Source organism: Tenrec ecaudatus, chromosome 5 (genome assembly GCF_050624435.1).
Source record: "Tenrec ecaudatus isolate mTenEca1 chromosome 5, mTenEca1.hap1, whole genome shotgun sequence".
Classification (NCBI taxonomy): Eukaryota; Metazoa; Chordata; class Mammalia; order Afrosoricida; family Tenrecidae; genus Tenrec; species Tenrec ecaudatus.
In genome coordinates, this window is record NC_134534.1 from 26,666,861 (window position 1) to 26,683,485 (window position 16,625).

Genomic DNA, 16,625 nt, shown 5'->3' on the forward strand with positions numbered 1-16,625 from the left:
TCTTGTACCCATTGCTTTTGACTTCCCAAGTAGACCCCACTCTCTCCATCCATGCCCCCAGGTAATTATTAATCCAGTTACTATCTTCATCAATCCACCCATCCCTGACTTCCCTGTCTGGGAAAATAAAACACACACACACACACACCAGAAACATTGACTAAATAAAACCTCAATGGAAGAGAAAAAATAAAATATTTACAAACCAGAAAAATTTCAAAATGGATCAAAAAGGAGATCTTACAACAAGGCATTATATTCCAATCTAACTATATGAGAAGGTGCCCAAAACACCCAGAATTTTTTTTCAAACTAGGTATTCACCCTTTTTTTACAAAAAAAACTTTATAATCTTCAAAGTATTCTCCACTACACTTAATATATTTGTCAAATATGTAATTCCATTTTTGAAAACATTTTTCATACTCATCTGTTTGGATGGCTAACAACACTGCCCTCATTTTTTTCTTCACTGCTTCTACGTCATCAAATCGCTGCCCTTCTGTGCCCCTCTTCATTAGCAGAAACAAAAAGAAATCACACAGAGTAAGGTCAGGTGAGTAAGGTACATGGGGCAAGCATGCTGTTTTTTTCCAAAAACTGGAGCACTGAGATGGTTACAGGGCAGGTGCATTGTCTTGGTGACAAAACCAGTCCTCCATCAGCTACAAATCAGGCCATTTTGTCACACACTGTTGTGCAATCTTTTCAGAAGCTCCAAATAGAAAGCTTGCTTAACAGTCTGACCTGGTTGAATGGACTCTAAATGCACTACAAGCCAACATTTTTGTCTGTTTGGAAAGTCGCCAGATGTCCAGAAAGGGTTTGTCATCAATCGACATGTCACCTCTTTTGAAATGAGAAAACCACTCATACACTTGAGTTTTTCCCAAAACTCTGTCCTTGTAAGCCGTGTTCCAACATCACAACAGTTTCTGTGGCATTTTTCCTGAGCAAGAAACAAATTTCACAGACACACACTGGCATCTTAAATCAGCCATTACAAAAAAGAAAAAAATGAGGTTCAAGCAAAACGGCTTTAATGAAAAATCCCCCGTGACCAGAGAGAACCTTCCCAAGGATGCCAGTGGGTGCACTAACTCAGAGCGAGTTGCTCAATGCTCATCTAGAGGGGAAAAGGAGGACTGCAAAAGTTCCAGTCCACTTATAATGTACTTTGTCTGATATGTAGGCCATAAAAATTCCTAGATTATAATTAGTGGGGTTTCACCAGAGAATCAATCCAACAAGTATATTTGGGGCTCCATTATCATCCATAACGTTCTGTAAACTAAGTGTTTAGACTTTTGACTCTGGTACCATTCACCCCTCAGATCACACAAGTTTGTGTGCTTCTTCCATCTGAATTTAGCTGACTCACTTAGATGGGTACTTTTTCATAATACAAGCTTTTAAGAAATCAGACATTATTTTTTTCCATCAGCCAGGCACCATCTGATTTCTTCACCACACTTTGATATAATACCTATATCTTCATTGATCTCCTTAGGGGGCCAAGTACTGAGTGAAGCCATGTCACAAGAACTGATGAGGGTAAAGTCAAGTGAGAATTTAAAACATATTCATATATCTCTGGTTATATATCTCCCTGGTCACATGTTTATCATCGTACTGAAGTATATCATAAGGCATCCCAATGGGGCATAGGATCATTCTATTGATAGTATTATCAGCAAATATCTCTATGTTATGAAATTAAAAGTAAAATGGAATTTATGTATTTGTGGAGCATCTTTTTAGATTACAGTACATGCATTGTTAACTTGCACAACTTTGAAACTTGAGTGATTGGAAACTAGCTGCATAAATCATGGAAATGGGGAATAGGGCATCACTTACAGTAAAACATTCCTCTCATAAACTTTGGATGTGTTACAAGGAGAGACCAGTCACTAGAAAAGGACATCATGGTTGGTAAAGTTGAAGGTCAGTGAAGAAAAGGAAGATCCTGATGAGATGGATTGATGTAGTGACTAGAACCCTTGGGGCAAACAGATGTGGTGAGGATGGCACAGGATGGTGCAGTTTTCTATTCTCACAGTGTCACTGTGAGCCAGCCAACTCCAAGACACCCAACAAAATGAACCACGTTAGGGTTAAGCCATTCCTGGAATTCTGGTACATTCAAAATTATTGTTTGTTTTTTAAAAGGAACTAAATTATTTGTAAACTATTTTAACTGAATATATACATAACACAATGAAATACATAAATAAAACTGTCTTAGTTTGCATAGCAAATACACACACATCTACTCAAGGGGTGACTTCAAAGAACAGAATACCTTGTATTTCCTCGCAGTTCTAGAAACCAGGCAGGTAAATCAGGTTATTGGACGTGACATACCTTTGAGATAGGAACTTTTTTCTACTCTCTTCTCCCCTTTTTTTATGTCACCATGCGAAAGCAGCATGTCTGAACTCTTTTATCTTTACTGAAAAGAAAAGAACAACCCTATAACTATTGTTTAGGGTCAGTGTCTGACCTCTGCTGATCTTAGTTGGGGAGAGAAAATCCAACCATATGTCAGATCTAGGCCAATTCTATCCTCCAATATCTTTTATCAGTTGTCAACAACTGTCCCTCTCACTGCATCCTCTGCTTCTAGTTGAATTCAGTAATCCATTGTAATGGCTCTACCGAGCACACAGACCAGACATGATTATGGACTTTAATGGGGAAGTTAACAAGTTACAATTCAGAATTATTCATGCTCAGCACAAAGTTCTTTGGTCAGGACTGATTATTCCCAGCCATGTCTCTAGACAGACTTCTTTCTGGCCTTTCAGCCACACAGCCTTAGCCTCCCCTGCTTGGGCAAAGTAACAGAGTTCTTTCAGCACTGCCAATAAATGCTCTGTGGGCATGCCATTTTGCCATTCACCTCAACCTTACAGTGCTCAGCTGTAGCTCCATAGACCAGAAAACCTAGCTGCCAATTAAGTGCCTGGAAGCATCTTACTCCATAAGCAACCCTCCTGCCTATGACTCTGTCTTGTGTTCTGGTTCTAATTTTGTTAGTACTGCCCCTCGCCACATCTCTGATATCACAGCTTTCAATCTACCGAACAAGAAGATTCATGTGTGAGCATTTCAGGATTCAAAGGGCACACTCCATGCCTGGCTCCTCATGATTGATGGTAGGGAGATCCCTCTGCCATATCCTGAGGTGGCTCATTTTATGCCCAGTAGGGATGTCAATATTGACCAACCTCCATGATTAAGTACCCAGAGTTACGATCACTATCCATCCTCGTGTTACTCTCTCAAAACAGAAGAAACAGATGTTAGCAGCATATTCTTCAACTCTCTTACCCAGATCTACCAGGGAAAAAGAACCATTCTCAATATGTGTGACAGCTCCCAGTAGTTTGTCAGATAGTTACAAAAACTCTGACATGAGATGTTACATCACTGCACTGCCAACACCATTTCCAAGTAAGCTCACATTCACAGATACAATCTTTAAAATGCCGATATCCTTTTGGGGTTCACGATTCCATTAATGCCAATCACAAAATGACCTTTCCAATAAACAAATATTGACGCTACTAAAAATAATTATAACCCTTTTAAAATAATTGCCCTATATATGGGCATTAGATGTCCTCGTATTGTTATTATTTTAAAGTATTTTTTCATTTACAGAAAGTATATGCTTCCATTATAACCACTCACTGACTGCCATCGAGGCAGGACCTCCTCCTAGTGACCCTGTAGGTCAAGAGAGAACTGACCTTGTGAGTTTCTCAGACTAACCGTTTCGGGGGACAGAAAACCTCCTCTTTCTCCCGAGCAGCAGCTGGTGGTTTCAAATCATGATCTTGAGGGTCACAGCCCAAAGGGCAGTCACTGTGCCACCAGGGCTGCAGACAAGGCTAAGTATCCAGGGGACATTTTGCCATTGTCATAGCAGTAGCGGTAGGAACAGAGATATGATGCCCTGATTCCTGCTTTTATTCCGCACACTGTGTCAGCCTCTTTGTGGACTTTATTTTATTTATACATTTGTCACAAGACTCCTTTAAAGAAAGCCTCCCATGTCACAGATGTGGCACCTCGTTTCTGAGATTTTAAAGAACCGGCCCCAAAGCATCCATTCATGTATCTACCTAACCTGTTTTGGATTTCTGGTTGTTAGTGAGTCACAGGAAGATATATTTTCAAGAGGCTGTTATGCTCAAAGGAGCATTACCTGGTGATGTTTGAGAGTTTCCTGTGTGTCTTAGGTGTTATGCCTGCCATTTTCTCCTTTTAAAAAATCCCTTGCATTAGAAGTAGCTCTTTGTCTTGGATTGGTTTGCTTCCAGTGCCCTGTGGTGGGATGTTAACGAAGCGCAAAGGGACGGTCTTGTCTCCCGGATACCCTGAGCCTTATGACAACAACCTGAACTGTGTGTGGAAGATCGCCGTGCCCGAGGGAGCTGGGATTCAGGTAAGGACATCTACGTTTTTCTTCTTTTCACTGTATGTGAGCCACCAATGGCAGACTGAGCATTATTTCTAAGTTAGCAAGCTCTTTTCACTGAAATAATTTCATTTATAACTAGAAAGATATTACGTGCTTGCTTTTTTTGTGAACCCTACGTAATAGAAAGCTCAATTCAAGGTGGCATAGGCAATATGAGAAGTGTATTGCGCCATAAAACGTAGAGTCCAAGGTACAGGAGTCCGGATTCTGTATTTCAGCGGCTCCCTCACGCTGTCCTGACCCAGACGACTCCCATCTCTTTGCTTTGCTGCCTCGAGTGTCTTAACTTCAGTTTTGATCTTCCTTTCCTCATGGCCTTCGAATGACCTCAGTGTTTTGGCAGTATCAACAGCCAGGGGCCCAGTGATGTATGCTCTCCCCTCCCCCGTTGCATGTACATTCACAGTAGTTAAGAAAGCTTCCCCAGAGCTGTCCCCTCATGTGATATCAGCCAAACCACAATCATATCTGTTCTTCCACCCACACAGGGACTAGGAAAATATTTCATAAAAGGTGCCTCCAAACCAGTCAAGATGCACAACCTGGAGCTAGTGAGGACTTCAGCCCCCTGGTGTGGACAGTTTTCTTAAAATTGAACAAAACCAGGACTTTGTTATTGATGAAAAGGGGTACAGTTTTGTAGTCAATCAACAGTTTCCTCTATTTTACTTTCATTGTGGCCAGTTATTGGGAGAAATTTTCCAGTTATCAATTTTTAAATAGTTTTATTAACAGCTACTTCACATATCATATAATTTCATTGTTCAGTCATGTTTGGCTTTGTGCTATCATCACCCCAATAATTTCAGAATATTTTATTTTCTTATTCATGGTTATTAGGTTCCCATTTCCCACTGTCCTATCCTGCCATGCCCCTATGCAGTTATTGTTTTTAATGGATATTATTATAAATAAATTATTAACATTTACTATTGATTATACACACACACACATATATAAACTAAGTGCAAGATAATTTTATCTTTTATAAAAAATAACTTGATTATTTGTACAAATGATTTATATGGCTTTTCTTTAGAACTGTGTGATACCTGACATTACTAGGAATGGTTGTTTGCTTCTCATTCTGACCTTGGGCACAGTAGACCAGTGTGCTTCCCTGACCTGCGTCGTGTTCACCATCATTGCTATGTGTGACCCCATCGTTGCCATCAGCCTTCCTGTCTCTTCCAGGCCTTCCACTTTTCTCATACCTGCTAGCGCCTCATGTTTACTTTGTTCGACTAGGCCTCGTGACTTTTCCTCAACCTTGTGGGCATCCCTCCATGGGTACCTGTCTCAGAATGATTTCCTCATCTTTAACTGCACAAACCAGAAATCTTGAAAAGCTTTACTCTGGGTTCTAGCTGACACAACAGAATATGCCAAGTCGTGTATTCCCACAAAATTTTTAAGTAAATCTAATTCTGTTTACATTTTTTACCATGCAAAAGTAAGTGACCATTATCATTGTCTTAGCTTCATAAACTTTTCCAATCCATTTCCCGTAGGCAAGTGGTGTGACCTTCTGGAAATAAAAATAGAACACTGCAACTTGTCTGCTTAAATTCACTGCTCCCACCATCTGAACAGTTGATTTTACCATTTTTTTGCGATGCCCATGTCTCTAGCCTTTTCTTTCCCTGTGCTTGAGTTGTTTGTGAACTTGACATTTTCATTGCTGCGCTCCAGTGCGTGTTGCGCCCTCTCTCGGCAACACCCTCCATGGTCTCCCATCATTGGACTGCCTTGTCATTTTTGTCTCAACTTTGTCCCAGTTCCTCTTGAACACTTTCCATAAACTTCAGACAAGGGTAAGGTTTCCAGTACATGATCTTATAGCACTCCTCCATTTCCATGTCACAGCACTGACCGCAGTCTACCTTGATGACTTATCCGTAAACTTGCAAGGGTAGTAACCGAACCTTTTTCCAAAGTTAGCATTGTTCCTGACAATATAGGCTAACTAAATAGTTCTAGAAGAAATCAATCCACACCAACAATATCAGTGGAATTTTTCTGATTTTTGTAGTGTTACCCCAGGAAGATGTACTAGAACAGCGGTTCTCAACCTGTGGGTTGTGACCCCTTTGGAGGTGGAATGACCTTCGCAGGGGTTATCCAATTCATAACAGTAGCAAAATGATGAAGTAGCAATGAAAACAATGTTATAGTTGGAGGGTCACCACAACATGAGGTACTGTGATAAAGGGTCATGTCATGAAAAGGCTAAGAACCACTGGACTAGAAGATGCTGAAAGAAAGGCGAGACTGTACAGTCTTTGTCTTTTGCAAACACTCCCACCACTACGTACCTTTTAAAATGACGTGGTGCCGTTTGAATCGTGATTTAATGTTTTTCAGCAAAAAATATTTATGTTTCCAGGGAATTTAGTAAGCTAAGAGTGTGAAAAATAGTAGACCAAAATCTAGCAAACACTTTAATTTCTAACTAACCCCTTACATGAATACTAATCTTAGACACATTATAAAATCATTTCTGAATATGTGAAATTTCACCAACTTCACCTAAAAGCTTATTTATCATTAAATAACTAGACACACTGACCTACCTGGTACAGCAAATTCAAAGCAATATTTATTTCATTTCACTCTGTTGTGCTGCCTATGTGCATCAATAAAAATGTATAAATAATTTATAAATCATATATGCTATGAAATGGGTTAACGACTGATGGAACATGGAGAATAAAAAATGGAATACGGAAACTTTTGCCATTAATATAGAATGATTGAGTACATTTTAGAAATAACTTCCAGAAACAGACCAATCTGTTGCACGAATATGAAGTGAGAAGTCTGTTGGTAGAAAGGATTCATTTATTTGTTTATTTTTTAGCAAAGTGTCTGGGTGGAGAAATTAGCTGAATTCAACAGTAATAGCATATAGCAATAATTTTCAAACCGGGAGCAGTCTGAGTGTGATGAATCATCAAAAGTATTATTGTTATATAATTCTGTTTATTTGGATGATGAACATCATGACTTAATATAAATCCTCTCAACAAAACAAAATGGCATTTTCATGTCTAGGTCCCTGATTTTAGTGATTATAAATAAATTTGTCATTAAGCTAACTTATTGCCACAATGGAGAATTCCCTCTAATATGAATATCTGAAGACTGAGTGAATAGCAGTTTTCTCAGTATCTTATTTGCTGGCTCTCTTTGGGCTTTCTCTCCTAAGGCTGCTCAAACCAGGTGTGGAAGCGTCACTTACAATATCCCTTGTCTGGTAGTTCTCTTGGCCATTACTTGATGGGTTGACCCTTGATGTATTTATGATGTAAATATTGCACATACGCTTGTGCAGAATCTTTGTGTCCTACTGCCTTCTTTTTCCATTGAATGCTATGTCAAATTACCAAGAAAAGAAATGAATAAACAAACACAAACCTGGTTTAAAGCTGAAGAAATGTATTATCACCTAGTGACTGAGGAAAGAAATCTGACTTTCCGTTTAATTGTACCAAATTGAAAGGATAGCAGGGGCTCTCACGAGGCTTCCTGGGAGAATCCCTGCTTTGTTTCTTGCAGCTGCCAGTGACTCCAGGTGTTCCTTGATTTGTGGAAACCTCCCTCAACACCCATCTTTGTAGTCACATTGCCTACTTATCTTCTGTCTGTGCTACATCTTCCTTTGCCTCTCTATTATTAAGACATATGCAGCTGCATCCAGGTCCCCATGGGTAATCTAAAATAATATCCCCATCGCAATAACTTAACAGTATCTTCAAATACCCCCTTTTTTCTATATAAAGTAACATTTATAGGTTCCAAGGGCAATTATTCAACCTACTGTACATATGTACCATGAATTTCCTCTTACTTGCTCTTTAATTCTAACTACACAACGTCCCATAATGTTCCTCATAACAACTCATGGAATGTTGGAACTGTTGTATTCGTTCAGTGCTGCTAGAACAGTGGTACCACGACGGAGAGCTCTGCAAAGGGAAACCTATTTTCTCACACTTCGGGCGTCTGGACACCCTAATGCAGTGTGTGGACTCGAAGGGGAGAAGGGAAGGCTCTGCTGCTCTCTTAGGCTCTTGGGGAAGATCCTGGTTCTCTGTTCTCTGGTGGTCTTGAAGGGGGGCTTGCGTTTCTATGCTTGATAGGCTATCTTTATATCTTACTGGCTATTGGCTTCAAACACACCCTCTATGAATATAGCTTCTGACTATAACAACAACAAGAAAAACCATTCCTATTTGGGATTATAACCATAGTCATAAGGACTAGGATTTAAACACAATGTAATCCTTAGCAGCGCTACCTCTGTTACCACTGCCCAAAGCATTTAGTCTCTCATTGCCTCTCCTATAGCACACTGCAGTAACTTTCAAAACGATCTTTTCCCCGCATATTTCCCCGCCTAATTCAGTGCAGTTCTGATTATTATTGTCGCTTTCTAAAGTCTTCGATGGCACTCTCCTCAGTCGCAGAATTATCACAGGGGTGTTCATTCTTTCTAGTCATTCTCTCTCTCTCTCTCTCTCTCTCTCTCTCTCTCTCTCTCTCTCTCTCTCTCTCTCTCTCTCTCTCTCTCTCTGTTAAATTCATGGAATCCTTTCTACAAGCTGCATATTAGGCTCTGTCCTTTGTATTTGTTACAAGAAGAAAAACCTTGTCTTACAAGAGGTCTGCCAATTAGATTCTGTGATAACAATGATTTAGGTAAGCAAGCAAAAGCAGAAGCAATTTTTGTAGTGTCTCAGGCCAAAGGCAGAAGCTGCCACCGCCTTGCAAATCCACCTCTAAGTTCTCTTCTTTGTCCACTGAGCTCTACTTTGCACTCCTGTTAGACCCACATTTCCCTGAATGTAAACACGCTCTGCTGCAGCTAAATGGATTATTGATGCTTCACTAAATCCAGCGCATGGTTTGCCTTCTCTGTGTCTTTACATGTTCAATAGTTTATTTCAGTGAAAATGTCTCTGTACTTTCAATGTAGTCCAGATGGTTTTACCTTACAGTGTTTTCTTTGGCTAGATGTGATCTTTCCTTTCCTTGAATCAAAGGAGAAGACACATTAGCTATGATGAGGAACGTGAAAGTTGTTTAAGGGAGTAGTGATTATATTACAACCATACCCCCTTAATTTTGCTCCTTGTTTCCTGCTTTGGAACTTGGCCACTGGGCTCCTTGCCAGTTAGGCCAGCAGGAGACCTGTCGCCATGTGGCATTCCTCCTGGACACCGGCATTTGCCTGAATGAATGAAGGATGATGGACTATTTTTTTCCACATAAGACATTTTTAATGAGTGCCATTATTACAGTTTTTTAAAGCGTGCTTGCATTATTAACTGACGTCAGCCCATATGTAAATAAAATCATAAGCTATTTAATAAAGACTAAAGTAGGTGTTCTCTAGCGTTGTGAAGTGCTGCAGACACACCAGCTGTGCCAAGTGAGGTGAGTGAAGGAACACCTGCCTCTTCCTGTGAATAAACTTCAGCAGATGCGTGGGGATAAGACGCCGACCTTTACCTCCCCAGCATCAAGGTGTTCTCACGATCCCATTCAGAAAATTAATTTTGAGTATGCATTTGAAATGATGAGCGGTGGTATCATGTTAAGTCATCTGTATTGGACCTTATTATCCTTGTCTTCAGGGATTAGTAATATCACTTTTTTTGTATAGGAGAGAGGAAATTGAGCAAAGGGGAATAAAAAATGAAATGGAAAAGCAACAAATTTATATCCTGGGGTAAACATTCTGTGAGTGTGTGTGTGTGTGTGTGTTTAATGTTGTGCTTTTGGAAAAAACAGAGAAGTGCTTATGAATCACAAATCAGATGATTTTTCAGTAGCTTAGACATGATTATTTATCAAAATGAGAAAATGCAATGGATGAAAAGAATATACTTCAAAACACAAAAGTTCCCCAGTTGCCTGGAACATGCATTTAAATTCTTGACACAGTCATTAGGAGATTAATCCAAATTGCTTCACAATGAGAGTGTGATTGGGAGAGATTCTCTCCCAGGTTATCCCCAGAGAGAACACGGCTCTGTGTTTGTAAGGATTTTCTTGTAAGTCTCAGACCATGTAGGCAAGTGCCGTACTAGCAAAGATCAGTTCCTTTAAAACCCTTTTATAAAGCATCACTAAGATATAATCCATGACCTGAGCTCTCTCTTCCCGAGGGCTTAACTAGACTAAAGCACACTTATATGTTAATAACTGTCGAGATGCATTATTAACAGCAATTATTATTTCATAGGTGCAAGTTGTCAGTTTTGCCACAGAACATAATTGGGATTCTCTGGACTTTTATGATGGGGGTGACAACAATGCTCCAAGGCTTGGAAGTTATTCAGGTAAATCAAAGAGTTTACCTTAACTCTAATACAGATAAAACCCTAATATAAGGTCACAGTGGGCTAGGCAAAGAACTGCTAACCATAAAGTCAGCAGTTCAAATCCACCAGATGCTCTGCTGGAGAAATAAGAGATTGTCTCCTCCTATAAAGAGTTAGTCTCAGAAGCCTAAAAGGCAGTCTACATTTCCTGTTAGATCACCATGAGTCAGAATTGACTCAGTGTCAGTGAGTTAAATACTTGTAGGATGAGGGAGCCTCATCTCTACCCTGAAGAGGAGATGGTAAGTTTGAATGGCAAACCTTGTGTCTAACAGTCCAGTGCTTACCAGGAAGTGTCACTAAGGATTATCACAGATGTAACTTAAAACATGAACTTGCTTCTCAAAAAAGTGCTTCCTGGAACTCACACATGGTCTTTTAAATTTGCTTTTATATATTATATACTGTGTTATGTGAGAGGTGCAAAAACCATTAAAGGTGCTATTGAAATTTCTATGAAATTTTGATATTTATGTAATTATTTATTTATGCTTTTATATTAATGCTAATATTTGTGTCTGAGCTGACCTTTTCTTAAAAAAATATTCAATAAAAACTAAAGAGCTTACACTATTTAAAATTTGCATAATAGGAAACAAGTGTAAACCCACCCAATAGGCATCCCAAGGCTGTGATCCTCATGGCACAGACTGCCACATTTCCTTCCTTGGGCAGCTCATGGGGACAAACGGTGGTCGTGTGAACAACCTCGTTCCTCAGCCTCTGAGCCAGCAGGGCTCCCGAATGGGCACGTCTGAATACATTATCTAAATCCACAGAAAGCCTTCTAATATGTTGCAATGAAAAGACATAGAAACGTTAAAATTAAATTTATTATGAAATCCTGCACGGTGAATTGAAATCCTTGTGAAATTGAAAACATTATTTTAGATGACCTGCAAAATTTAGGGACTTGAATATCACCAGCTGTTTTTGCTCCCATCTGATTTTAGGAAGAAATAAAAAATGATCCCAAAGACCTATCTCCTATGAACTAAGGGAAGTAAAATGGAAATAAACAGTACAATGAAAGAATATAGAGGAATGTTTATATGAAATATTTTTTAAATACTGCTTGATTAATACAAAATTAGTGATATTCTATTGATTTTGGGTTGGATCCCTTACTGAATTTCACTATAGCATGTCCTATTGAGCAAGAGTTGACCTGCCTTTTCATTTGCCATTTCAGGGACCACAATCCCCCACCTTCTGAACAGTACTTCCAACAATCTCTATCTGAATTTTCAGTCAGACATCAGCGTTTCTGCCGCAGGATTTCATCTTGAATACACAGGTAAAAAGGATGTTATACCCTAAACAGGAGATCAAAATCAAGTGTAGTGTCCTCTTTAAACACATGATTGCGGTGATTTTGCTAAAAGAAAATATCATATCCAGCACTTTCTCCCATCGGTTTTGAAATGTTTCCTTTTTTCACTTACAAAGTATACAGGAATAGTTCTAATGATTTTCTGAAAATTGTCTGTTACCGTATATACTCGTATATAAGTCGAGTTTTCCCAGCACATTTTTAATGCAGATTCTGTGCTAAAACTAAGTGCCATGACTGATATTCAGGTCGGCTTATACTCAATCATGTATTTTTTTTAAATATATATGGAACCAGATCCTTTAGAAGTTTTGCAATTGTAATTGTTGCAAATAGTTTCTTCTGTTGGATGATCTTGTTTTAAATGCTGTTAAGCTGGGTTTGACTCCGGCGACCTTATGAATCGCAGGAAGAAACATAGCCCAGTCTAGGGCCATCTTCTTCACTCTTGCTCTATCCGAGTCCATTGTTGCAGCCACTGTACCAATCTGCCTCCCTGGGTGACTCCCTCGTCCTCACTGACCTTTTCCCTGATGGGTAGTCCAAGTATTTTCTTCTAGCCACCTCCTTACAATAATTTCACGTGAAAAATGTTAGCCATTCTGTTAGATCTATTCAGAGCCTTGTGTTCAATGATTTTTAATGTCCAGCACCATGACATGAGTAATTAGGTGCTTATGAGGTGATTGTGGGTTTAACCATTCCCGTACTGGAATGCAGGATTCAGGAACATAGGATCTGTCGCAAAGACATGCTTATCGAGTTTGTGATTACATCTGTAGCACTGAGCTATGTTCTGAAACTCAGTAAGCACTCAAAGTACATTTCCTGGAGAGTCAATGAATGTGTGTCCTCAAGATTTGGAGATTGAAGGGGACCCATGAAGAAGATTGTCACATATCATTCCTGCCAGCACACCCACACTGATGCTCAGGTTCATAAAGAGGGTAGGCTTTAGGACTGTAGGCAGTTTGCAATTGCATCCTGCTTGCCTCTGCTTCCTGGAAGTACCCACTGAAGACCATTCTCTCAACACCACTGTCTCCAGGTTACCCACTTCCCATGCTAACATCATGACCAGTGCGGGAAGTTCTGATCAAAGAGGAACATCCTGTGGGGATGAAGCGAGTATTTTGTATCGGGGTGGGCATGTACCACATAAACTATGGGATCATTGATTTTTCTTTACATTTTTGAGGGGCTTTTGCAGAGAAATACTTGTACTTTACTACTACTATTATCCTTAGATAATAGAGATCAGTTGTGTCTGTAAAAGAGGCCTTCTTTCATCTTTCCTTTTACCCACGAACGCAGAATACCCATTCTGTGCCAATCACTAAGTTCAACGTAGGTACATAAAAATAAATCATGACCTCTTATTTTGAGATTACCACTTAGTAAGGAAGGCAGAGATAAATCAATACTATTTTAATATAAATTTAGCAATAGAACTGTTCACTAAAACCTGCTGCCACCAAGCCTATCCCAACTCATAGAGGCCCTGCAAGACAGTCTAGAATTGCCTTCTCAGGCTTCTGAGACTGCCAGTGTGTATGGGAACAGACAGCCATCATTCTCCCAGGGTGCCACTGGTGGATTAGAACTGCTGGCCAGATGGTTAGCAGCCCAGCCCATAGTCCGCTTGGCCATCTGCTAGTGGAGGGCATGTCATTAATTTCACCTATGAAGTTCAGGGACAACCTCAAATAGGAGAGATCCTTGATGTGAGTCATAAGGGATAAGCAGGACCTTAGCAATTAAATAATGAGAGGTAGATATTTTCAGCAATGAAAACGTCACAATCACACAGAGCTGTGAAAAGTGGTCCATCAGCGGACCTGTTACAAGTTTAGCAGGGATGCTTAAAAGAAATCAAAGCTAATACCTGGAGCTAATGCTCTTTTTAAAGCCAGGCCATTCCTGAGAGGCGTGGCCTATCACAATCCATAATTTGAATTCATTGTGGGTGGGGGCCTTTTTATACAGATTAAGTGTTCTGTTATTCATAATGAAGACAGCTTCCAGATTATGCGTTCTGACCTGAACCTCTTTAAGTAGAATTCGTAAATTGAAACAGTTTAGTACAGTTGGTATCTAACATCAGTCAGTCAAATGTTTACCTAAATATTTGACATAACTTTGTATAATAGAAAATATTATAGAAACACCCCCAGATATACCAAAAATCTTTAAATACTAACAATGATATTAATAATATTTTTTCATATGAATCACAAAGAAGAATCCATTTCTTATTTCAAGCATTGCATGTTCCTCAGATTTTTAATGTATTAGGCAATGTGTGAATTCCACCAAGTTCAGAATTCAGAGCATTATTATTCTTCTTTTGCCAATGCCTCAAATGCAGATTGAAATTCTTTCTTTCACAGTAACATTTGTTCTTGATCAAATATTATCTCCTGAAAGGGTGAACGTATGTCGGGTGTTTTGTGATGCTGTCGCCGTGGGCTCTGTGGATTCTTTCCATGTTCTTTAGATGATTCCCTCATTGACTTCCCGCATGTAAACCTTCACTGTCTAAGCACTTTCAGTAGTTTCTTCATTAAACGATTTATACCGATTACTTACTGTGTAAATGATGCTCTAATGAAAGCTATAGGCTACTGCTTATACATGAAATGCGATCTGTTTCTTAATCTAGCAAAAACGTTGTTACATGGACTTAGTTTCCTTTTTGCCTGTGATTTATTACAAGTGTTATTTCTATAAACCGAGTAATCAAAGTATGCCAATTTTTTAAAAAAGGGTATCTGAGTAGAACTTAGAGATGTGGGAAATAATTTACCATTTGGTAGGAATGAACTTAATAAAAACAATGTAGTCATTATTTTAGGAACAATTCTTTTCAATATTAACATGGACTGACATTTAATTTGTCAGGTTTGAATTCATACAGTCCAAAACACATATGACTTTTAGCGATGTTTTAATTTTAAACGAATCCTCAGACAATTCTCCAAAGTCAGGGGTGGTATGGAATATTACCCCAGCAACCCCCTACAACTAGAGCATCATACTTGTGTTAACCAGAAGACGGTGCTAACTGTATTTTCAACTACCACAAGGTGGCAGCCTATTAGAAGAGGATAATATTATTGCTCAAAATTTAAAACATTATATTGATAGGCCTTATCTAAAACCTGAAAACCTTTGCTGACTATTCTTTCATTGGTACAAGACACTAAAAAATGTACTGGATTAAAGGAAATACAATTATTAGTTTTGCAAAATCAAAGCCTGTAAAAGTATAGAAAAATAACTATTTCATAAAATTATAATTCAACCAACAAAAGTGTTCTCCATATGGACAAAGAAAGTTGAATAAATGTTTTGTCCAATTGTTACACTTGGCAGAATAGTCAGATAATTAGTCTTACAATTTGTGTCTGTGTTGCATGTATTCTTTTAAAATTCAGTGAATATAAACTATAATTCAATTTATAAATAGAGAAAGCAGTTCAGAAAATCATATGAAAAATGATAAGTAAAAAATTTTAAAAGGGGAGGTATGTAGACAAAAGTGGGGTGCCAAAAGAGAAAGCTATACCTTTAATGAAAAGTACTCATATCAGTGCTAAAGTTTTACTAATTTTTAAATATATTTTTAAAAGCTTCATGAATCATTTGTAAATTCATTACCTATTCAGTAAGAACATTTGCATAGATTTTGCAAGATTGTATGTATATATAAAAGAACAGAGAATATTTGCAGGATTAAAATTAATAAATGTTGCTGAGCTCCTTAAGGGCAAACTTAGGTAAGAAAAAGCCTGGTGATATTTTTGCTGTTTTCTTACGAATACATTGAAGAGCAGCAGTACATCAATGTTCTTCAGTTAAAGTGTGTTTGGTGGATCAAGGGCTACATAGAACAGTTCTATCATGGGAAGGGTTTCCATGTGGCAATCTGAAGAATCAACTGCTCATTCTGTGCTCACGTTGAGAAGCTTGAGAGAGCTCCAAGCCCTCTATGCATGCACAGTGTCACATCTCTGCAAGCGATCCATGCCATCAGTAGAAAGGGCACTGTAAATTCTTTTAGGTTTCATATGTAAGTTTCTCTGAGTGGAGAATAGGCTGTTTTAGGGTAACTCACATCTCCTGTCCATGTGTAAAGGTGGAATATAATGAGGCTTAGACATTTTATTAAGTATCTTTTTATTCAGGAGCTGTTACTATTACTGGTTACCATATGAAACATGGAATAGCCACTGGAAGAGAAAATTATTTCATAATAAGTATACATTAAAAATAGACGAGCATTTTTTCTTTTTTTTAGAAGAGCATTTTAATAACAAGTTTCATTGTTAGAAAAAGGAAATGCTTACACAACTTGGATACTTGGAAAAATAATTATGTCTGAGTATTGGGTGTGTTACAAAAATTATGA

The 16,625-nt window shown here is 38.6% G+C and overlaps 1 protein-coding gene across 3 annotated transcripts in view; it reads left to right on the plus strand.

The window, feature by feature from the left end:
• Nucleotides 1–16,625, plus strand: part of CSMD3 (CUB and Sushi multiple domains 3) — a 1,306,760-nt gene that overhangs the window by 1,137,817 nt on the left and 152,318 nt on the right. For all 3 annotated transcript variants that reach the window (XM_075550585.1, XM_075550586.1, XM_075550587.1), the window contains 3 exons: nt 4,332–4,456; nt 10,743–10,839; nt 12,074–12,178. In XM_075550585.1, the coding sequence (XP_075406700.1) occupies nt 4,332–4,456; nt 10,743–10,839; nt 12,074–12,178 (327 nt within the window). The remainder of the gene's footprint in view (nt 1–4,331; nt 4,457–10,742; nt 10,840–12,073; nt 12,179–16,625) is intronic.